Source organism: Penicillium angulare (genome assembly GCF_028827245.1).
Source record: "Penicillium angulare strain IBT 27051 chromosome Unknown utg000008l_segment0_segment0, whole genome shotgun sequence".
NCBI lineage: Eukaryota > Fungi > Ascomycota > Eurotiomycetes > Eurotiales > Aspergillaceae > Penicillium > Penicillium angulare.
In genome coordinates this window covers 2,005,710-2,028,334 of record NW_026623167.1, presented here as the reverse complement: position 1 = coordinate 2,028,334, position 22,625 = coordinate 2,005,710, and the positions used below count along the sequence as shown (strand labels likewise).

Sequence of the window (22,625 nt, the reverse complement as noted above, 5' to 3'; positions counted from 1 at the left end):
CGTGATCAGATGCCCAGTCCATTACATGTCGACCATAACCATCTGGGAGGGAAGGATCAGCACCAGAATTGAGAAGGGCAATAGCAAAACTGATGTGACCATGACAAACTGCCAGGTGGAGAGGAGTTTGCAAGAAGTCACTACGGCTGTTAAGAGCCAATGCCAGTTGTGGAAACTGACGGAGCATATGGAGCATATGGAGCATGTTTTTCGAAGCTGCAATATGAAGAGGAGTACAGCCAAGTTCATCTGCAAGCAGTGAATCTGCTCCAGCATAAAGAAGAAGTTGAACTTTATCAGCATCGCCCCCATAAATAGCCGCCAAGAGAGGTAATCCATATTCACCACCCTGGGCGTTGACATTGGCGCCAGCTCCAAGCAGTATCTGCACTATCTCAGGGCTTCCAATGTGTGCAGCAGCCTGTAGGGCATTGCCGTATTTACCGCCCAGAGCGTTGACATCGGCGCCAGCTCCAAGCAGTATCTGCACTATCTCAGGGCTTTTATGAGTTGCAGCGGCCTGTAGGGCATTGCCGTAGTATCCACCCGGGGCGTTGACATTGGCGCCAGCTCCGAGCAGTATCTGCACTATCTCAGGGCTTCCAATGTGTGCAGCAGCCTGTAGGGCATTGCCGTATTTACCGCCCAGAGCGTTGACATCGGCGCCAGCTCCAAGCAGTATCTGCACTATCTCAGGGCTTTTATGAGTTGCAGCGGCCTGTAGGGCATTGCCGTAGTATCCACCCGGGGCGTTGACATTGGCGCCAGCTCCAAGCAGTATCTGCACTATCTCAGGGCTTCCGTTCCATGCAGCGGCCTGTAGGGCATTGCCGTATTTACCGCCCAGAGCGTTGACATCGGCATGGGCGTCGAGCAGTACCTGCACTATCTCAAGGCTTCCTCTCCATGCAGCGGCAGCAGCCTGTAGGGCATTGCCGTAGTATCCACCCGGGGCGTTGACATTGGCGCCAGCTCCGAGCAGTATCTGCACTATCTCAGGGCTTCCAATGTGTGCAGCAGCCTGTAGGGCATTGCCGTATTTACCGCCCAGAGCGTTGACATCGGCGCCAGCTCCAAGCAGTATCTGCACTATCTCAGGGCTTTTATGAGTTGCAGCGGCCTGTAAGGCATTGCCGTATTTACCGCCCAGAGCGTTGACATCGGCGCCAGCTCCAAGCAGTATCTGCACTATCTCAGGGCTTTTATGAGTTGCAGCGGCCTGTAAGGCATTGCCGTATTTACCGCCCAGGGCGTTGACATCGGCGCCAGCTCCAAGCAGTATCTGCACTATCTCAGGGCTTTTATGAGTTGCAGCGGCCTGTAAGGCATTGCCGTATTTACCGCCCAGGGCGTTGACATCAGCGCCAGCTCCAAGCAGTATCTGCACTATCTCAGGTCTTTCTCCACATACAGCGGCCTGTAGGGCATTGCCGTATTCACCACCCTGGGCGTTGACATTGGCGCCAGCTCCGAGCAGTATATGCACAACACTCTCATGACCTCCAAAAGAAGCTGCTTGTAGCGCTTCTCTATTTCCGTTTATTCTCAGATTCACTCCCTCACCTAGGAGCCATTCGACAAATTCTATACGTCCACCACTGGCTGCCTTGAATAATGGGGTGTAGCCTCCGTGGTTCTTTGCCTCTTGGTCTGCGCCCTTTCTTCGGAGTATTTTACCAATTGTTACATGACCACCTCGGGCTGCCAGGTGAAACGCTGTATCTCCATCTCCGTTTATCTTTGCGAAATCCTCATGATTTGATAACAAAGATTCTATGAGATCCACTAGATTGGCAGCGGCAGCCATATGTAACAGTGTTGTGCCTCTTGGTGGGCATAGTCTGTTCTGCCCATCTAGCATCTGCCCATCTAGCGTCTGATAAATCTGGACCCAAGTACTGAGCACATTTTGTAGAATCTCCTTCTCATTAGGCAGAACGTTGGAACGAAAGTCGAGAGCCTTTTCCGCATGAACAAAGAGATTCGTAGTGGCATAATGAATCAACGGATGATCCTGGACAAAACCCTCTTTGGTTCCTTTGAACCCGCTGGTTCCTGCCGGTATACGGACTGTTGTAAGATAAACCAAACACGTTCGGTAGAGAGCTCCATGGCATTGAGAAACAATCTTGTCCTCGTTCATGGACGACGTTCTCATGCCGATATTATGACACAAAACCTTGAGCCCTTTTGTGCGCAAGAAATCATTGACCGATTGGTGTACCACCTGTACAGTCTCATTATTATCCCAGCTTGAGACTACTTCGGCTAGTCCGCCAGAAAGAGCCTTGATTCTTCGCAGCATATCCTCGTTGCTTTCGATAAATCCACATATCCTTTCCCATCTCTTTGGATGCGGTGTTGTTTGGACATTCTTAGCCACTAATGCGTACCGCATTTCAGTCACAGTCAGGGGTCGCTCGGCCAGATATACCCATTGAAAGAACAGAAATGACTGCTCGCAGTTACTCTTCTCTATTACGTTGTTTAGAATATACACGTAAGTATCTTCCAGGCCAGCTGGAACCTCCTGTAACCAGCAACAGATATTGTGAAACGATTCTCTTTCACGAACCTTCTGCTCGATGAGGGGAATTATAATATGGACCCATTGGAATACACCATTCGCTTGCTGGGTTAATTGCTTAACTAGCATTTCCCTCATCTTCTGGCTGGTGTTGTCTTTGGCCTCTGTCTTGATAAGTTTATCCTGGATATATGTCGCAATGTCTTGCTTATTATGATCTTCGACCTTTATCTCTATAGCCTGTCCACTTTCCATTATAGGATAGTGTCGACATGAGATACATACTTGGATGCATAGCTTTTTTTTCTCAGCGCGATCAACGAGCCGATGAAAATATCCCGCCAGCTGCTGAGCAGATTTAGCCCCAGCCTCGTCAAGAGCATCCACAAAAACCATCACGTGCTGCTGTTTGGCTGATACCAGAATGACACTTGCTAGTAATTCTTCTAGCATCACCTGTGGCCATTCCCACTGACGTTTGCCATACCCAAACTGCTTGCATCGCCGGTCGTATATCTCACGTATCTGAGGACGTACAGTCGGATCACAGTCGAAAATCTGGCTCAGTAAGGATCTAAGCATTCCTAGCGGTGTACGTTGCATCTCTGTACCCCGAGCGGTGAAAAAGAAGTGGAGATGAATAGCTGGACTATCGTCCTGGAAACTTTGAAGCTTGTCGTGTAGGAATACCATCAAGGTCGACTTTCCTGCACCTGGCTTGCCCTTAACCCATAGCAGACCATGTGACTGGCACCTCCAAGACTGGAACTCTTCCAGCTCTAAAATCCACTTGCAGGTATTCGTGTGGCATGGCTCGATATTATCCTTCCGGTCTAGCATCTGCGGGAATGCTAGTGACTTAAGCACCTCTGTCACACTTGTGAGTGGAAATTCTCTTTGACTCATAGGGAGCGAGGCGAACCGTTGTCTATATTCTGCCGTGGGGTCTCTAGTCGCTCTGGGCCGGAAAGTGGCTTCCAGTCAATATTGCCCGGCTTGAAAATGGCTTCAGGTGTTTTACCAGATGAGAAATAGTTATGAGTTATCGGACCATGGTTGGTCCCCACCTGGGTCCCCGAGTTCTCGTCACCAAACGATGTGGAAGTCATGCTTAATAGCTCGTGTGCGATGATGCTATCACAGGCACAGAAGGCCCCAACATTGAGAGGGAAGCTCAGCCCCACGATCAGGTGACTGTCGGGCGCTGAACCTTGGCGGTTACTTCTCTTCTCACGTTACCGGGGGTCGTCTAGCGAATGTGGGGAGTAGCGGGTCCGAAACGGGAGATTCCCTTGGGAGTGGAGTGAGGTATATCTATATTTACCAGCAAGTTCCATTGCTATAAGTGGTCAATCAATGAGCCCTGGGCCGTAACCTAGTTCCATGAGGAACTGAGGATAGTGACACCTCGTCCACTTCGCAAGACCTTTGCTGCTTAATTTGTTTGATTTGTTCGCAAGCTCATAGGAATTCCTAGACTCTTTGGATCACAATTACAACTACAATAGACAACAATGCATTTTAAGCGTAGTTTAATATCGTTTTGAGAATGATACAAGAAGGATTATATCCTGGAACTATTTTTATTTCGAATTAGCTAGTCTTGGCAATAAGGTTCGAAAATCAATCAAAGAGTGTAGGTGGTCGCGCCAGTTTCGAGACGTACTGTAAGGCTCCAGATACTTCAACCAACTTCTTGAGAAAGGCTTTTATCTGTCACGGTCGTCACTGGCAGTGCCAGGTATATTGGAATTCTCGAGAATGAAACAACAAAGACGAATACTTTTTTGGCTATTCGACGAGTATTTTGGGATGTTCGTTTGATTTGATGGTGTATTTGGAGGTTTTGAAGGTGGGAACTGTTAGTTACAGCGTTCTTGGCTGAGTATAGAAAGGGTCAAGTTCTTGATTAAATTTCCTAGGCTGATTATCTCGACGTCTTTTCTAGACAATGTACGTGGAACTTTGCTCCATCAAGGTCTTCCAAGGGGCTCTTTTCAATTCTATTCCATGGATGACATCAAGGGATTTGGGGTCGATCCCTAATGGGGGCCATTTCTGCAGATGTGGTGTCGTGTGATGCAGCCAGACCATGCGGTGAGCAGAACATCGTCGTCGTCTTCCTACTAGATAGAATATGGGGCGATAAACAATGTCTAAATTATCAGCTCACCTTCTTTTTCAAGGGAGCAAAAGCTCAGCCTTTGTGTCTGAACTTGGCGTGTTTAATACTATTTCTAGTGGGAACTCTTCATAGTGGACGCAAGGCCGTGCGAATCCGTGCTTCGTATATCGGAAAATCATCCATCTGCCACGCGAAAGGTTAAAAGTTACTGGGCTTGTCATTTTCTCTACATTGGGAAGCAACTTGATGTTCCGATTACCCGACTTGTTTAGTACATCATGCATTCCCAAATCGTCAGCGCGAAACCGGCGCCATAGTGATCCACTTTCTATATTGGGGGCAAAACTTCAATACCAAGGATTTTGCGATCGAAGAAAGGTCCTATTTACAGCTAAAGGATCTCGATGGATTCATTCCTGTGGATCAGTAGATCGCTTACTTTGAAGGTTTTTACATTGTACATACCATAGTAAGTTGTATACACAGGCTGCCCAGTCCTTGGTGTCTCAGAATGTATGGCAAAACCCGAGTATCTGATGATTAACTTTGAATAGAAGACTAGATTGGCAGTCTTAGTACTCAGACTTCAGGAATTAGGAGATAGTATGAGCTGATTGTATTCAAGTTCGTGGCAAGAACAAATGTCAAAAATAAACTATCTGATCATCTCATCTTACGTGATGATCTTTAGATACGCGACGCATCCTCAAGGGCTGGATTAGCCCACACTGGTCGAGTGAGATAAGCTAGAACGGAGATAAACCATCATTCTTCATATAAACTAGCTAGTAGCGGCTAGACATCGGTCGCGATGACCACAAACCTTCTAGCCCAAGAGTTTGCGCTCATAAAAACTTATTCACAGAAGCACAGTTGCGTCATTACGCCAAATTGGCCCCCGGGGCCCCACTAAGTCTGACTCTGACAAGACCCAGTTTTGGCCCTATTCAGAAAGAAATCAGCAAAGCCATGGCATTATTGTTGTTCATGATTAAGCCACAATTTCTGAAACACCATCTGTCAAAACCAGTCAATCACGCATGACCTTCTCTAGTGCCCCGCCATGAAATTCGTTGGGATCCTGGTCCCTCGCTTGTAAAACCAAAAAACCATTCGTTCCACGCATGGATACCCCTTTTAGCTTATGCAAGAATTCAATAACCCGGTTTTTAAGTGCATTTAATTTCCACCAGTCCTCGCTAAGCATAATTGAATGCAACCCCTCTCTATGCCAGAGAACGTGTTCTGGACACTGCATAATCCTTCAATCCTTCCGGCGTTATGAAGTCAAAGCGTCTTTTCTTGACCCAATCAGAAGAGTCGTAGTATAGTTCCGGCCCCCATTACCCTAAACGAATCAGTCTACTGTGAGGTTGAGTATAAACACCATGGGGTCCAAGAACTGCCCAATGACAGGATTCACAAGCCCCCAAAATATCCTAGCTGGGCCTCTGGTCCCATCTCTACAGATAATTTCATTGGTGATAACATCCTAGTGCCATGTGCGCATTGCCACAGGGTGATGGATGATTTCTAGGCAAAACCTGGCATAATTGGCTTTAAACCATGACCCCGGCCACTTTAGTCTGCATCACTCGTTTAGTGTCCTCGCTGGCTGAAACTGCTGGATCGGTTTTATCGGCTTCACATACACTTTGAAGGACATCAAAGCTCCTCACCAGGGCAGAGCCCGCTAAAAGAAAGAAAACACAAAGGCATTTTGCGTTGACACATCGGTCGCTGGCGGTATGGCGTATCCACCGTCAACTCCCATTTCTTCGGTTTTTCACCAGCCAGATGGGATAAATCTCAACGACAGTGTTCAAAAGAGCATGAATGCCGCCATCATCGCCGCGTTTGTTCTTACAGTCTTGACCGTCGTTGTCCGATTTACGGTTCGAATTCGAAGTGGCTCTAAGCCACGACTTGATGACTGGTTGATGCTCACCAGTTTAGTACGTGTCCAAGCATATACTTTGGGATCAAGTTATTCATAAACTAACTACTACTCTAAAGGGCCCACTCGCTGCGATCTTTGCTATCAACTTTGTCGCCACTCATTATGGTCTAGGGAAGCATGTCTGGCTCGCGACAGTCGGCGGAATGACTAAAATGGAAAAGGTTTGTAGATATCTCGTTTTTGACAGTCGAAGTTGCAAGCATCTAACATGACTCTACTAGTTCCTTTTTAGCTCATTGGTTATCTATACATTTGAGCTCGCTTTTATCAAGGTGGCCGTTCTATGTTTCTATCGCCGTGTGTTCGGAGTAAACTGGTTGAACCATGTGGCCATGTTCTTTGCTGTGGGCTGGTGTATCGGAAGTCTTATTGCATTGTTCCTCGCCCCAGTTCCTATTTCCTTCTTCTGGACGGAATTCCAAGATCCAACCAGCGGTCACAATCGCTACGACTTCTACAACTGGTACATCGGCAACGCTGCAACAAACGTGGTCGGAGACTTCCTCATTCTGATTGTCCCGATTCCAATTGTCTGGGGATTGAAGATGCGAACTGCGCAGAAGGTCATGGTGTCGCTGGTTCTTTTCCTGGGATGCTTGTAGGAAACCCCCCATCGGACCTGATTGCATCACTCGAGTCAGTGCTAACATTTTTGTTTTCTTCTAGTGTCTTTGCCGCAAGTATTGTCCGAATTCACTATCTTACAAAGGTACAAGGGGCCGGTTCCGTCGATATCACATGGACAATGGCACCCGTCTGCCTCTGGTCGACCATCGAGCCCTGTCTATCTATCATCAGCGCCTCACTCCCTACAATCCAACCCATTGTGCAATGGGCCCTCAAGGTGGAACACAACATGTACCTCCGCAAGCATATGCCAATCAAGCGATCGAGAGCTTCGATCCTCGGTCTCCGAAAGAGCGGCAGCAGTATTGGAACCGAGCGCACAAGTGTGAGAGGCTCACCCATGCGGGGTCTGGGTAAGGAAGATGACGACGTAATTCGTCTGTTCACACATGCCGCTCACGTTGAGGCTGGTCCTATGCGTGCTCACAGGGCTACAAACGACCTTGAAGAATATCTGGGAACGAACTATATCCGCGTTCAACACGATGTTCATGTTTCTTATGATAACTCTACTAGCACGTTGAACTGATATTTCTTATTTTTCCTTGGCACGCTTATACTCCCCATGATATGCAAATAATTTTTGGCATTTGAATAATATCCAACAATTTACTATTCTACTTATGTATTTTGCGGCTCGATTGAATATTATAGACTTCCTATTTTGCAGTTTTGAATATTTCTCCGTAGTATTGAAAGACTCATTGTTCATGCAAAGATGTAAAGCACGTAGTTCCATTGGCTCAAAATTCTTTGGTCGAATTAAACAAGCTAAAATATCCAACTCATTCAATATTTATTTTGCAAAAGAAATCCTGATCAGTAAATATATCTGAAGTGAGGGTTCTCCCGATCGGTAATATCCTCGAAAGCATGCGTAAAGTTGACATCAGGGACAACCTCCCCAGATGCAATCTTAGCATCTCGCTTCTTGTTCTGATAAACATAATACGTCCGTAGCGCGACCAGAATAAGAGCACAAAGCCCGAAGCATCCAATAATAATCGCAAAAGCAAGGTAGTAGCGCGGCGCATCTTTATCGCGGAAGATCTGCGGACCAATGGCGTTTCCGCCAGCCCAGAAAACAAAGTTACAGGCGATGACGATGGACTTCTTTGTTTGTCCGGCAACATTTCGAGATACCAAACTAAGCGACAGGGATGAAACGGCAAAGAAAGAGTAGAAAATGAAGTATGCAATGAGCATGCCGACTTTCTTGCTGGAGGAGAATGGGATCCCGACTAGGATTGATGTGCCGATGAGACAGGGTATCAAGGACAGAATCATGATGATTATGGTTTGCTTGAAGTAGCGATCCAGATATGCAGAAGATATCATTGTAATTGCTGTGACGGCACCGACAACCATCAGTAGTAGCTGGCTTGCCCAAGTGCTGAACCCGAAAGAGCTAACGATGATGTTGGCGAAGGCACCGATTCCACCGGATGGAATGGTAGTCAAGAGTTGGATAAGAGCAAAGGCGTAAACTAAGCTTTCCGTTAGTATCAATCATTATTGTGTTTATCAGTCCTAGTACATACGCTGTGGGTCGGTAAAGGCGTCTCGCACTTGCTCCCATCTGAATTGTCGGTTCTGCAGACCAGTTTGGTTCTGTCGCACTCTCTCCACCATCAGTTGTTTATCTTCCTCGGTCCAACATTTGGCGCGCATGATCGAGTCGGGCAACCAAAAGAAAACGAAGATTGCCCATAGGACGGTGATGATTCCATAGCTCATGAAAAGGGCTTGCCACGATTTGATTGGGGAGCTGGCAGGTACATATGAGAATCCAAAAGCCAGGAGACCGCCGATGATATTTTGAAGGCCATTCATCATATACCTGTTCTGGAGGTAAGTTGGAGGATCTTGAGACGCGATAAGACGAATACTCACCAAAAGTTGATTGTGCTAGCCTGTTCTTCCCTCTTGTACCACGTCGCTGACAGGACAATGAAGGTCGGTTGACAGGCTGCCTCGAAAACACCCATGAATGCACGCAGAGCAATCAGTCCCTCGAATGTGTTCATCGCAGCAATCAGACAGATGCAAATTCCCCATAGCAAAACGTTGATCGAAAGCCATTTTCCAATAGGCACGCGTTGAATAATCCAATTTTCCTACCAACAGTATAAGTATCTCGTCTCCCTTCATATTGACTTCGTACGTACCGGGTATTCGACAACAAGGATGGCAATATACACGATCGTAGTCAACCAAGAATACTAAAAGTAAAAGGGGTCAGTGTCTAGTGAGATTCATTCCATCCAAATGGCTCTCACCTGGTTGTTCATGAGATGTGCATCGGTCTGAATCCCCATAATCGAAGCAAAAGACAATGCACCTTTATCCAGCGTCTGCAGAAGATAGGTAAACATCATCACCACCAAAACGCGCCTATCTATCATCTTCTTGAGGCGCTTGTTGGTGGCTTCGTCGATCTCGATGGCGCCGTCGGTGGCGTACTTGGCAATCTCCTTGTCGACTCGAGAGTAATCGGTATGATTCTTCAGGGGTCCTTCATCATAAGCATCATGAGCTCCCTCCACGTTCTCGATCTCTTGATTTTCTGGCTTCATATTGGCCATCTCAAAATCAAATCGTTTATCAAAGCTCGAGAAATAAAAATAAAGAAATAATGCGTTGAGGGGGAGTCTCTGGGTGCAGACAGAACTCTCTTTCAGGATTAACTTTGAACAAAATCCTTAGGAAGAAAAAGTCGAGTCCCAGTGCGAGAAACATAGAGCCGTGGAGTAGGCATTTATCCGGGGATGCGGGGGTGGAGGCCGACGAATGGCATCTCCCTCCCCCGTGGGGAATGCAAGTTCAAACATACGCGAGCATGGGACGATGTGCCCCCCACGCACGGGAACAGACCAAAATTCACCCATTGGAAGATTCAACTCAAAACCACCACGCTATCTTAATACCGAGCCAAGCTAGCAAAGCCTTCGAGTACGGGTTCGGCGCAAAGCCACCGAGCTGGTCCTTTGATTGCTTGGTCGGCAACGGAGATGACCGCATCAGCCTAGCTCGGCTCCACCAAGCAAAGGGTTCGGGGCGACAACAACCCGAGCAAGCTGTTCGGGGGAGATTATCAACACGGACTGGTCCGCGTGAATGAGTGATGTGGGGAGCCGTCTCCGCAGCGTTTAGCCGATGTGATTTTTGAATGATGGTTGGGAAGAGGTTCAACGCGTCACTTCCCCACGCTCTTGCTGGCGTGGGATAATCATCATGTCTGGGAAACTGATTGTGGCTTTTGAAGGGTCTTCGGACCGCGTCAACCTCGTCGGGGCTCATATTCTCGCCGATGCGTCCGACTTTGCTGGTGTTCACCATGCGGGGCGAGCACTGGCAGAAGACTTTAGCCGCGTAACGAGGGGCAAGGCCAATCCATTTCAGCTTGTATATGACGCTTCGGTACATGAATTGAGTGCGGATATAGCTATCATTGTTGGCTGTATCGAGTCATGCAGGATACTCAAGAAACTCTCGAGCGAGAACAAGCTCGACACCCGCGCGATCAAAGGAAAATGGGAGTCATTCATAACTACCGTAGTCGACAACCCAATTCCAGGATGCTCCAAAGCGCTGGTCATTGCGGGAAGCGACAAGAGAGCCGCGATATTCGGTGCATACACCTTATCCCGCCAAATCGGAGTGTCGCCGTAAGTCATCTTTCATTCTTCTAATTCGAGATATTCCAAGACCAAGCTGACCAATGCAGATGGTATTGGTGGGCTGATGTCCCGGCCAAATTCCATTCAGAGATCTATGCCCTTCCAGTCACGACGACCCACGGCGAGCCCAGCATTCAATATCGAGGAATCTTCATCAATGACGAGGCGCCAGCGCTCACAGGGTGGGTTCTGGAGAAGTTTGGCTCCTACAATAGCGAGTTCTACAAGAAGGTTTATGAGCTTCTTCTGCGTCTAAAAGCCAACTTTATGTGGCCAGCAATGTGGCCCGGCTATCCCAATCCTGGCGCAGTATTCTTCATGGACGACCCCGAAAACCAGCGGATTGCTGATGAGTACGGGATCTGTATATCAACATCACACCATGAGCCCATGCAGCGAGCTACAACAGAATGGTTCGAAGAGAAACCCCGGGCAGATGGAACTTGGGATTGGACTAAGAGCCGCGAAGAGATTATTGAGTTCTTCCGAACAGGTGTCCAACGGGCCAAAGGACTTGAGTCGTACTTTACAATGGGCATCCGGGGTGAATATGACCGCGGCATGGCAACGGATGATCCTGGTGCTGTCATAAGAGATGTACTCTTGCAACAACGCGCTCTCTTCAAGGAGGTTCATGGACGTGAGGATGCTGTTCCTCAAGTTCTTGCTCTTTATAAAGAGATTCAAGATCTATATCAAGCCGGAGAGTTTACAGTACCAGAAGACGTAACCCTTTTGTTTGCTGATGATAACTTTGGGACTCTTCGACGATTGCCCAGTGGATCTGAAATGACAAGATCCGGAGGTGCGGGCATCTACTACCATTTTGAATATGTTGGAGCGCCTCGAAGCTATAAGTGGATCAATTCAAACTCTCTGGTAAAAAATTTTCAAATGTCCATTATTAAAACATAAGCTAACTGTCCCCAGGGAAAAACTTATCATCAACTATCTGAGGCTTATAACCGCAATGCTCGAAAGATATGGGTCTTCAACGTCGGCGACATCAAGCCCATTGAAGTACCCCTGACTTTCGCAATGGAAATGGCATGGGACATCAACTATATCCATGAAAGCAGCATTCCGCAATTCTTCAGTAATATTGCCACGGAATATTTCAACGCAGATCTAAGCCCAGGCATTGTTTCTGTGTGGCACGAGTACGATCGACTCGTCCGTCTTCGCAAACATGAACATATTGACCCAGAGACTTTCTCACTGCTCCACTATAACGAAGCAGATGATATAGTCCATCGCTGGCAGCAACTCGTTTCTGCTGCAGAAGCCATTTACGAAAAAGCCAATGAAGAGCAGAAAGTGGCTATCTGGGAACTGATCGTGCACCCAGTCAAGGCCAGTGCAATCTTTACTCAGCTGCGAGTGACTCAGGCTCACAACCAGCTTCATGCGCGTCAAAGACGAAACACGGCTAATAAACTCCTAAGAAAGGCCCTCGATTTGTTCGATGCAGATTTTAACCTTTCTCAAGAGTTTCACTCGCTTCTAGATGGCAAATGGAATCATATGATGTGCCAGGCCCATTTGGGATACGGCGATACCTGGCATGCTCCATCCCGAGATGCTATTTTTGGCTTAGCATATGTCCAGCGAGGTCAGAATAGCAATCTGATAGTGGGCCAGATGGGCGTAGCGGTTGAAAGTCACGAAGGAGTACGAGCTGGACGCATCAACGAAGAAAGCGAGCGCACGCATCCAAGTCGCCGGGATTTGGCTCCTGGTTTAACTTTGGGTTCTATAAGTCGGTACGGTCCTGCAAAGAGATGGTTTGATATCTTCACACGAGGGACACAGACAATTCACTGGACTGCTTCTGTGCCGCATTCTTGGGTCCATCTATCCCTCACTAATGGAACCTTGAGTCCCGATGGAGAGGATGCTCGGGTCTGGATCAGCATCGATTGGGATCGAGTCAATGGCGATTTTGACGAAGAGGTTTTAATCGCTGTGAAGTCAAAAGAAGGCGACTTCGAACTCGTCCATTTGCCTGTTAAAAGTCACAAAGTTCCTCAATCCTTCCAAGGCTTCGTCGAGTCGGATGGCTGCGTGTCTATCCCTTCCATTGGTATGGGCATCCAAGCTCCATACAGATATCATCCCGAGCTAGGCAGAGGAAGCGAAGGCTCAGTTGCCATTGACTACGCCGCTTCCTGCAACAATACCCCTATCACATTCTTGGAATACCCGATTTACATATTCTCGGATGTTCAATCGCCAACAATCGTGCTCTACTTTAACATGACTCTTGATATCGACCCCAGCAACAAAATGTCATATGATATCGGTATTGATGATCAAAGTATTGAGTCGCATATCCTTGTCAAGGAGTCCACTGATAAAAAGGCAAAGCTCCCCGCAGAGGGCTGGCTGGACGCTGTCATGGATTGCGTGTGGAAGGAAACCCACCATCTTAGTTGCCTGGAGGCAGGTGCTCATACAATCCGAGTACGACTCAATCATTCAAATATCATACTCGAAAAAATATGTTTGGATCTCGGGGGCGTTCAAAGCAGCTATCTAGGGCCACCTGTGAGCTTTTGTGTAAAGCCCTAGGCGTTGAACTAACTTAAATAGATCATAGAATAGACTTTCAATTGAAGCCTGCGGGAGCCAAACTTCAAGTTGGACATGATATGTATGCAGAAGCTCATTATGATTCTTCACTCATATGACTCGACGTCAATACGTCCTTGACCAGGGACCCAAGCGCAATCAAAAGACTTTTCGCCATCTTCATAATCATCTAGATTCTGATCCACCCAAGCCTGATAACCCAACCAATAGACATACTCCGGTCCAGGAGCCAACTCTTCAAAATCCATATTGCCAACAGACAAATTCACCGAAGCGTTGATAGCTTCTTCTATTCCAAGTGCCTGAAAGCCATATCCCAAGTTTATCCTGCTATGTGTATCACCCAGTTCGTCCCCGAAAGAAAGACGACCACCATCTTTCGATGCGAGAATGATAGGGCATTCTCGTTTCTGTTTTTCGGCGGGGAGGTTGGTAATCCTCACAGCTTCACGATCAACAGCCAAAAAGTAAGATGGCGGAGTTCTAAATTCGTTCTCTTCGGATTCAAAGTAGGCGATTAGACCTTCCATATCGGGTGATTCAAGTTTGCTGGAAACATCTACCCAGGTGAAGAAGTCATCGTGGAGTCCTTTGGCCAGTAAAGCGGTTTCAATCTTTTGAATCTCGTCCCCGGTCATCGACTCTAATATGAAGATACTTTCCTCGGAAGAACACTTGTTTCTTTGCGTCTGTAGTGTATTAGAGTATTATACAGAAAGATCATACGTATTTTTTAAGGCCAACTTACTATAAGTACCCCCTCTTCCGGGTTCTCGGGAAGAGACACAAGACCATCAATACAAATGTCTTCACCCGCAGCCGCAACCAGCAACATATTAGCCCTATTGATAGGTGCCCGCACAGTCTGAAAAGCGTCTTCGGATTCATCATAATGCACAAGAATCACCGAGTTATCCGTCCGTGACTGCTCATCCACAAAGATCATGGACTCGCTCGTTTCTGCTCGCTTCACGATGGAACATATAATTGAAGATGAAACAGATGTATCCATGAGCCAAGGTACTTGTAGCAGCCGCCTTGGGGAACCTTCCGGGCGATAAGGCCAATCTTGGTCGATTGTGATAAGTTGTTGCATGAATTGATCCCTTTCTTCATCCTCCGTTGGAAAAAGGAAGACGACCAGCCATGCTGGCTCTTCTGAGGAATCGCTTCGATCCTCAAACTCGGGAAGCTGCCAAACTGGAATTTGTGGCATTTCGGTGTTCTTTTTCTTTTTCTTTTTCTTCAGTTCACGTTGAAGTGTTGTGAAAGCTCTATTTCCGGATCACTAGCGTTGTGGGGCCGGCTAGTCCAGGGTCTCGGCCTCCGTCGGTATAGCAGTAAATGAATGATGAATGTATTCAACATTGCAACTTTAAAAGTCACACAAGTTATTATGAGCAACTTAAACCTTCGTGAGTTCAGTATATTCCATTCACCTGGAAAGTTCCGTGTAGGTTCATTGTGTAAATTTTATTTTCTTAAATTTCTCCAATATTTCATACTTAACCCCCCTTTTAAACGTACTCAGAAAGTGTTTATTTCCTACATACGTGTATCTATCAGATGTTTAAGCCCGATAAGTATGTTCGTATCAAGACTTTCATTGAATATAACATTAGTCATACGGTTTAGTCTTTCTCGCTCGTTCTTGCATACATCCTAAATACCCGGCTTGGGGATGATTCATTCGACAGCTGATTTCTTTTTCTCTCTAGACACATGCTAAACATCCCATAAATTGTTCAATATGCTGAACAATGAATACACCGATGAGATTGAAGCAGAAAATGTATTTACATCATATCTGAAACTTAGGAATTGCGTCTAGTACTATCAATACAAGACATTGCGCCTATCCAGTTCAGGTCTTTCCATTCGTCTTTCTACTTGTCTTTCCACTTGGTTTTCTATCTATGTAGAGCTTACAATACCGGTAGTGATATGATAGACGGTAAAGATTATCTATAGGTAAGGGAGTCTTTTGACGATAATCGCTATTGTTCCCCGTATATACCTGAATGTTACGGGCGAGTTCATATGATACCCCCCTGTTGCTCTGGTAGGTTTGACAAGCCTATTTCTGATAAGCTCCACAGTGAGATAGTCCACCCTTACTGGGGCTACGATCCACTCTGTCATCTACAAAGCAATTCTGATTCTCCGTGTCATAAAGTCATCACATTATCGTTTCGTCGTGCCAATCCGAAATAGGTACTCAAGGGGTAATTCGGCCGCAAATGTAATCCGAGGGGAGAAAAAAAGCAGGCAGGGGGGCAAGGGGGGAATAAAAGGCACAAGTGAAATAAATCATCGGAACCCGCCAGATGGAAAGAATCTTGGGCCTGCATAGCCGTGTGCAACGATACTTTGAATATCAATATTGGTACCGCTGCGAGGGCTCCACAGTTTGATAAGGATAAAACGGCCAGAACTGAGAAAATAATGAGAAAAGAACATATCAAGACACGGTCAGAGAACTTACGGGGGTGGATCAAATTTGATGCTGACCATACTCTTGTCCCGCTCAATGAAGAAGCGAGCATATGGTACCAAAACATCGGTGTTAGGGGTAGACAGAGAGGATCCGGGTTGATTGACAGCTGGAGGGGGGTCGACAAAGCTTGGGGGTGGACGGCGTCGTTGAGATGGAAGAGGGGCTTGGCGGCGCGTGCTGCCCGCTCGTCGTGGTGATACGAATCGATGTCGGCTCGCAAAACTGCTCGTTGCATTGTCCTCATCATAGTCATCACTTGGACTCTCATCGTCGGTATCAGAGAGCAGATCATCGTCCTCATTGACCCTTTCCAGTTCAGCAACAGAAGGAAGGATACTATCTTCCTCCCGATCCACGAACAAGTTTTCTTCAACAGTATCATCGTGGTCGGTAGTGACACGAAATTCAGATTGTGGATCATGTGTGCTGCGTTCTGCAACCTCGTTTGTCAAGGCCAGATTAGAATCAGGACCCACGAGCACAGTACGTTCAAGGGATTGAAGAGGATTCCGAGAGCCAGTCAAGTATTCTTGAGACGGTTGCATGCCCATCCGGCGATGGTGTTGGCGACGATGGCGACGATTGGAATACTGAATTTGATATTGGGAAGTACGAGCAAGTGCCTCGTCCGACGACATGGACACAAACACCATGCCTTCTTGAAGTCTGCTTTAGATTAGTAAATGCAATTTCCCCCCATGCCAATTGGAAACCAAAAGTGAAAACATACTGTAAATCTAATCCGGAGCGAGGAGCCTTGATAACAATCTTCTTCAAGCAAAAAGGTGCCTCATCTTTGTGACGTAGAACCAGGTTGCAGCGATCGGCCTTGGTGCTGTACACCGACTGATCATTTCGTAAAACGTTATCGGGGAATGCACAATCGCCATCCGGGTCGTACATCCCTCCATCACAGCTTGCGATTTCCATCTTCAAAGCTCCAGGGACGACTTGGCCTTGATGACCATAGTTAAAGCCACGACTGCCTTCGCGATTATCATCGGCATCCAGCTTACGTCGCTTGAGTCTGCGATCGCGGTCGCGGTCGCGATCACGACCGCTCTGAGAAGTTTGAGGCATGAGAGATGGCGTGGGGAGTGATTCTCGTAAGTCCGGCCGGAAGGAACGACGTCGGAGAGTTCTATTGCTCGGCGGACGGGGCTCTAGGTTTGCGGGGCTCACGGTAGACGGTGGGTTTTGGATAAGGTGTTCTACGAAAGAATTTCTCGAACCTCGAGGATTTTCGACCCCAAACATGCGGCGATGTGTATCCAAGGCAGCCTGAGCTTGCATAAAGGTCATGTTCCCAATCCGGGCTTGATCTATGTAGTGATCTTCAATCTCTCGGTTTAGAGTCTCCAAAGCACGAATGGTGGCATCTGTATCTGTGCGATTGCTCTCTGAGTGAATGAGGTTTCGAAGATAGATCAACCTGTCTCTCGGCCTCGCTGGAGGTTGACTGTCTCGCGGTGTCTCTTCTGATTGGTTTTGATTAAGCAGTTGGTCCAAAAATCGATGGGTAAAACCGCCAAATCGAACTTCAGATAGTATGGTATCCAAATCTGAGTCATCATCGACAGTTTGTCGGGGCAAATCAATGCCTTCCAAGGTTGCTGACTCTCGCTGGGAATGTTGGTCGACAAGATGATTCCAAAGTGTTCGACGATGACTGGGTGGAAGCGGTGGAATATTAGGAGAACTCCCCTCACTTGGAAGGGAAGGTCGGCGTGAAGAAGCAGGTGGATGGTCGTAGTTCTCTGGCTTTAAAGTGGAAGCAAGGTGTGATTAGCTAACATCAAATTTGACGAATAAGACTGATATGAAACGTACCATCCTGTGCGGTTAGTTGGGTTCCGGGAGAGAGCAGAGGGGAGGGAATGGAAGCCACCTGGGCAGTTCGACTAGATGGTTACCAAGAAGACTGTCCAGCAGATGTCTTAAGATTTCATAGGAAATGAGGGAAGCACAGAATTCCCCGTGGCGCCAAAGAAGCAAAAGAAGACCAAGTCGCTAATGCATGATGGACAAGTTAGGCTGGTGTTTGTAGCTTTTCACGTGATTGGAGAGGGGATTAGATCATCGATGTGTGGGGGAAGCTTCACTTGTTTAGTGTTTGAACTTCCTAAGCTTTGTCACTTCCGTCATTTCCCCTTCTTTACGTATACCAGCCTTGTTTTCCCACTATGGCAGAACCCGAGAATAACCAGGATAACCATATCAGTGCTGGTAAGTCAACTTATATCTATTCAGTACAAAATAGTCCCTGAACATGCTTGCTAGATGAGATTGCCCTGTATGACCGGCAAATTCGATTATGGGGCATGCAAGCCCAAGAGAAGTCAGTGGATCCACAATTGCAAAGAATTTGTTATAGATGTACTAATCTTTCTTGCAGAATCCGATCGGCCAATATTCTCCTAATCACTGTGAAAGCGCTCGCCAATGAAGTCGCGAAGAATCTTGTCCTCGCGGGAATAGGTTCCCTGACCATCATCGACCATGAGTCCGTGACAGAAAATGACCTGGACGCCCAATTCTTCATGGAAGAAGTGTATCGCGATGAAGGAATTCTGCAACAAGGGAAAAATGTAAACAGCTCCCATATCCTGCCCATCACGAGCTCTTGCGATAGCTACAGACAGAGACTAACCGCATCTCCAGCGTGCCGAAGTTGCCGGTCCCCAAATCAAGCGCATGAACCCCCGAGTCAAGCTCACCATAGACACGGATGACGTCCGAACGAAACAGCCCGACTTCTTCGCTCAATTCGATATCACTATTGCAACAGAACTAGACTTCAACACCAATGCAACCATCAACGCGGCTTGCCGGCTTGCAAACCGTCCCTTCTACGCCGGAGGCTTACACGGATTCTACGGCTACATCTTCGCAGACCTAATTGCGCATGACTTCGTTATCGAGCGCGAAAAGTCTAACGTCACATCCAAGACCCAAGAAACCCGTACCCGCCGCATCATCAACGTGACCGCCAAGAAGAAGGACAAAAAGGAAGAGAAGACCGTAGAACTAGTTACAAAGCGCGAAACCTATTCTCCGCTTCTCCTGGCAAACACCTCCCCCCTTCCAGAGGAATATACCCGTCGCCCGCGTCTCCGCAAATCAGTCACTCCGCTCTTAAGCTGTCTGCGCGCTCTCTGGGAATTCGAGAAGCTATCCGGTGGCCGACCACCAACATTCAATCATGCCGACCTGGAACTGTTTACCAAGTTGGCGGGACAAAGCCACCAAGAGCTACAGCTAGATATGGCTTCACTTGATTCCGTCTTTTTGCGCACATTCCTACAAAACCTGGGTAGCGAGTTAGCTCCGGTGTCTGCGTTCTTGGGTGGCTCGTTGGCGCAGGATGTGATTAACGTTCTTTCAGCGCGGGAACAGCCATTACAAAACATGCTGCTTTTCGATGCGGACAAGAACATTGGCCCTATCTATTCACTTCACCCTTTGTTCTCTCCCGATATGAGTCTAGAAGGTCTTGCGGCTATCCCGCCTGTTGCAAACCCGATTCCCCTTGATACTGGGAACCCCACTGCCATTCCGTTCCGAGTGGATGGTACCCCTTCTACAACGGCGTAGGTGGTGCGAGAGCGAAGTGCTACCTAGCTCAGGAGACTAGTAGCAATATTGGCGCTTTGGCTTTGATTGAATGGGGTTCCACACGGATAAATCTAGATTGGATCTTTACTAAATTACGAATCATGTTTTTGTACGATAGCGAGAAAAGAATGCATAATGGATTGTTTAAATTTAAGGCGAGTAGCCTGACAAGTTTGCTTCACAGAAAAAAGACCCAGTAAATTGTTTCTATAGACTCCGTACATATGTCCAAAAACCAAGGTACGCTGATACAAGACAGGTCCAAATTAACCATCCATAAATTAAACATTGAGATATTGCCAAGTGGTAGACTTGAAATCCGAGATCGAAATTTAGTGTGCCGACTCTTCGTTGGTCATCTTTTTAGGACCCGTAGGGGTCGTCGCTTCTTCTTCGTCATCCTCATCGATGAGACCATGCAGCTCAAAGGCCTCGGCGTCTTCAATGCGCTGGGCCTCGGCGCGGGATCGAACATGGCCGTTGCCATTGCCATTCATATAAGTGCCGCCGTTAACGTTGGCGTACTTGTGGGCCTCTTGGCCTTCCTCTTCCTCCTGACCCTCGGGCCAGGCATGGGTAGCGTAAATGTGGACGAGCACATTGACAACTAACGAAACTGGTTAGCGTGATTTTCTAAAAAGCTGGAAGAAGAGGCAATTCAACACATACAGAGGTACATGATAAAGGCAACGCTGTATAGGATCAGCACGTAAGAGACGTGAGTAATGCCTGCGTTGTGGAGGAGAAGCATCTGCTCCTCGGTGGCACCCATGAACAAGAATCCAGATGCATACAACAACTAAGATTATCAATTAGCAAATTTCAATCTCAACCACATATAAATTCAAGCAGATTAAACTCACGAATGGCGGCAAATGTTGGAAACTGTTCGGCTCCACACCGGTCATGCTAACAGCAGGCTTATCCGCCAGCACGAACGAGATCTCAATGATACGAGTAGCACCCGCAGCCATCAAAGTATATCCAAAGATGCTATGAATCATAGTACTAATCATCAAGCTCTGCGCATGAGCCGACATAGCATACCCAGTAATCAAAATCACAAGCGCCGGAATAAGGTTCCGCTTAGGACGGCCATTGCGGCTGCGACTCAACCACATGCCCAAAAGTCCAGCACACCACCAAACAACACCCATAGTCGTATGTTGCAGATCATTGTGTGCCCATTCCTGACCCCACCGATGTTCAGTGAAAGTATTCACACAGCCCCAAGCAGCAATGATCAAACTGTCGAAGAACTCCTGGCTCCGGCCTGTCCGGCGGAGCCAGAACTGACCCACCAATAAGAGAATAGTCAAGCAGATACCGTATCCGATGAACGCAGATCCCATAATGAAATGCGCCAGACACTGTCCTAGATGATCATCCTGACAGAAGCCCATTGCTGCGATACCGCCGAAGACCATCTGCGCCCAACTAACGACAGGCATGACCTTTCCGACGATACCGTGTGCAAGGACAAAGATCCATCGAACTCGACCCTGTCCGGCCTTTACCAAGTGTAGTTTCAGGTAGACGCCCAGTGCGACTTGAACGACAAGCATGAGCATCAACCAATTTGCGAAGGAGTGGTGAACATTCTTGCCGAACTGGCGACCCTTATGCGCATGACCGAGGAAGTAGGCGAGAACAGCGACGACAGTTCCGACTATTTGAACAGGGACGTGCCAGCGGGAGCGAACAATCTACATAATTCAACGTGTTAAAGAAGCGGAGGGAGGGGAAGAGGGGAGCACAAAAGTACATGGGACACATACACCAAGAACCATTCCTAGAGGGAACACGATACCAAAAGCAAACCCCATTAAAATCATGTGAATCCAGAGAGTCGAGTCCTATGCAAGTCCAAGTCATTATGGTTAGTATACTGCTATTCTGTACGCCTTCAGGTAACAAGACCCAAACATAGCGATAGCGATAAACGAGGGACCACAAACAATTGGATCCAAGGAGATAGACTCTCCCTCTGGAACATTTTCATGCCCGCCGTGGGCAGTAGCCAGCCCGAATATTAGAAACAGGGCCCATAGGGACCTTTGTTTCAAGAAATCCATGATGACGGGTGATTGAAGAAGTTGAAGAAGGGGAAAAGGGAAAACGCGGCCAGATCCAAATCAGGTAATGGTCAATCCAACACGAATCCGGCGGATCCGATTACTGGAACTTCCAACTTTGACTACAACAAAACAAAACAGCGATTCAGATACTCAGTCATTCAAAAAAGAACTTGAAAAATACCATCTTCTTCTCAAAAGACAATTTCAACGATTTAATTGATGATCTTCCCCTATCTCCGTCGCCTTCAACCTGCTGTTCCTGAATCTCACTCCTTTCACCCGCAAACACTCATTATTCAGCGAAATCACTGATTGGCAGATCGCATCTCCACATGGCGGAGCGGGAAGAACGTTGTGTACTAACTAGACTCAGTTAGATAAAGAGGATATACACTGACAGCCTGACAGATTATGCTCCGATCCTCGATCGCGAAGCTTCAAGACCAAGAGGCCCAATTGGTGAAGGAAATAGCTGAAACGAAAGCTAATTTACGGTATGACTTGCGCCACTCGCGACATAGACCCACTATTTGTACAAAAACCTTCAATTTGTGGGAGGGAGATTGCTGATATGATTTGACTACTTAGGGGTGATCCTACTGCAACTGTCGAGCGCCATATTCATCTCTTGCACGAATACAATGAGATCAAGGACGTGGCTCAGGGTCTGATGGGGATGATCGCGGATACCAAGGGAGTACGAGTGGTGGAGATTCACAAAGAGTATGGAGTGGGTGGGAAGGATTGATCTGTCTGCGTGCGGGATTCTCCGGGGAGGCTTGATATCGTGAGGTGGATGAATGAATGAACGATTCTGTTTACTCTTATTTTAAGCTTACAACATCAACCAACTGAGAATCTTCAAAATCATTCATCATTTGTCTAACGTTCGACATTGCAGACATGAATTGTAGAATATATGAT

The 22,625-nt window shown here is 47.2% G+C and overlaps 9 protein-coding genes across 9 annotated transcripts; 4 read left to right on the top strand and 5 right to left on the bottom strand.

The window, feature by feature from the left end:
• Positions 1–21: 21 nt before the first annotated feature.
• N7478_011422 (uncharacterized protein) lies at positions 22–3,636 on the bottom strand (the record flags this gene model as incomplete). Its single annotated transcript, XM_056927636.1, has 5 exons — positions 22–140; positions 181–2,530; positions 2,576–2,752; positions 2,813–3,396; positions 3,450–3,636. The coding sequence occupies 5 exons, from the start codon at positions 3,634–3,636 to the stop codon at positions 22–24; spliced, it is 3,417 nt and encodes a 1,138-aa protein (XP_056774684.1).
• Positions 3,637–6,484: 2,848 nt separating this feature from the next.
• On the top strand, positions 6,485–7,768 carry N7478_011421 (uncharacterized protein; the record flags this gene model as incomplete). The annotated part of the gene is made up of 4 exons (XM_056927635.1): positions 6,485–6,607; positions 6,669–6,773; positions 6,834–7,210; positions 7,279–7,768. The coding sequence occupies 4 exons, from the start codon at positions 6,485–6,487 to the stop codon at positions 7,766–7,768; spliced, it is 1,095 nt and encodes a 364-aa protein (XP_056774683.1).
• Positions 7,769–8,058: 290 nt separating this feature from the next.
• Positions 8,059–9,815, bottom strand: N7478_011420 (uncharacterized protein; the record flags this gene model as incomplete). The annotated part of the gene is made up of 5 exons (XM_056927634.1): positions 8,059–8,726; positions 8,781–9,079; positions 9,133–9,356; positions 9,408–9,461; positions 9,519–9,815. 5 exons carry the CDS (start codon positions 9,813–9,815, stop codon positions 8,059–8,061), a joined length of 1,542 nt encoding a protein of 513 aa, XP_056774682.1.
• A 658-nt stretch (positions 9,816–10,473) lies between these two features.
• Positions 10,474–13,523, top strand: N7478_011419 (glycoside hydrolase family 115 protein; the record flags this gene model as incomplete). Its single annotated transcript, XM_056927633.1, has 4 exons — positions 10,474–10,907; positions 10,967–11,798; positions 11,850–13,382; positions 13,512–13,523. 4 exons carry the CDS (start codon positions 10,474–10,476, stop codon positions 13,521–13,523), a joined length of 2,811 nt encoding a protein of 936 aa, XP_056774681.1.
• Positions 13,524–13,597: 74 nt separating this feature from the next.
• On the bottom strand, positions 13,598–14,727 carry N7478_011418 (uncharacterized protein; the record flags this gene model as incomplete). Its single annotated transcript, XM_056927632.1, has 2 exons — positions 13,598–14,200; positions 14,260–14,727. The coding sequence occupies 2 exons, from the start codon at positions 14,725–14,727 to the stop codon at positions 13,598–13,600; spliced, it is 1,071 nt and encodes a 356-aa protein (XP_056774680.1).
• Positions 14,728–15,992: 1,265 nt separating this feature from the next.
• N7478_011417 (uncharacterized protein) lies at positions 15,993–17,841 on the bottom strand (the record flags this gene model as incomplete). The annotated part of the gene is made up of 3 exons (XM_056927631.1): positions 15,993–16,674; positions 16,739–17,769; positions 17,839–17,841. The coding sequence occupies 3 exons, from the start codon at positions 17,839–17,841 to the stop codon at positions 15,993–15,995; spliced, it is 1,716 nt and encodes a 571-aa protein (XP_056774679.1).
• A 350-nt stretch (positions 17,842–18,191) lies between these two features.
• N7478_011416 (E1 ubiquitin-activating protein AOS1) lies at positions 18,192–19,602 on the top strand (the record flags this gene model as incomplete). The annotated part of the gene is made up of 4 exons (XM_056927630.1): positions 18,192–18,234; positions 18,289–18,346; positions 18,404–18,596; positions 18,670–19,602. The coding sequence occupies 4 exons, from the start codon at positions 18,192–18,194 to the stop codon at positions 19,600–19,602; spliced, it is 1,227 nt and encodes a 408-aa protein (XP_056774678.1).
• Positions 19,603–19,955: 353 nt separating this feature from the next.
• N7478_011415 (Ytp1 family protein) lies at positions 19,956–21,698 on the bottom strand (the record flags this gene model as incomplete). The annotated part of the gene is made up of 5 exons (XM_056927629.1): positions 19,956–20,239; positions 20,293–20,422; positions 20,487–21,329; positions 21,402–21,479; positions 21,582–21,698. 5 exons carry the CDS (start codon positions 21,696–21,698, stop codon positions 19,956–19,958), a joined length of 1,452 nt encoding a protein of 483 aa, XP_056774677.1.
• Positions 21,699–22,112: 414 nt separating this feature from the next.
• On the top strand, positions 22,113–22,449 carry N7478_011414 (SWI5/SAE3 family protein; the record flags this gene model as incomplete). Its single annotated transcript, XM_056927628.1, has 2 exons — positions 22,113–22,195; positions 22,290–22,449. 2 exons carry the CDS (start codon positions 22,113–22,115, stop codon positions 22,447–22,449), a joined length of 243 nt encoding a protein of 80 aa, XP_056774676.1.
• Between the last annotated feature and the right edge of the window lie 176 nt (positions 22,450–22,625).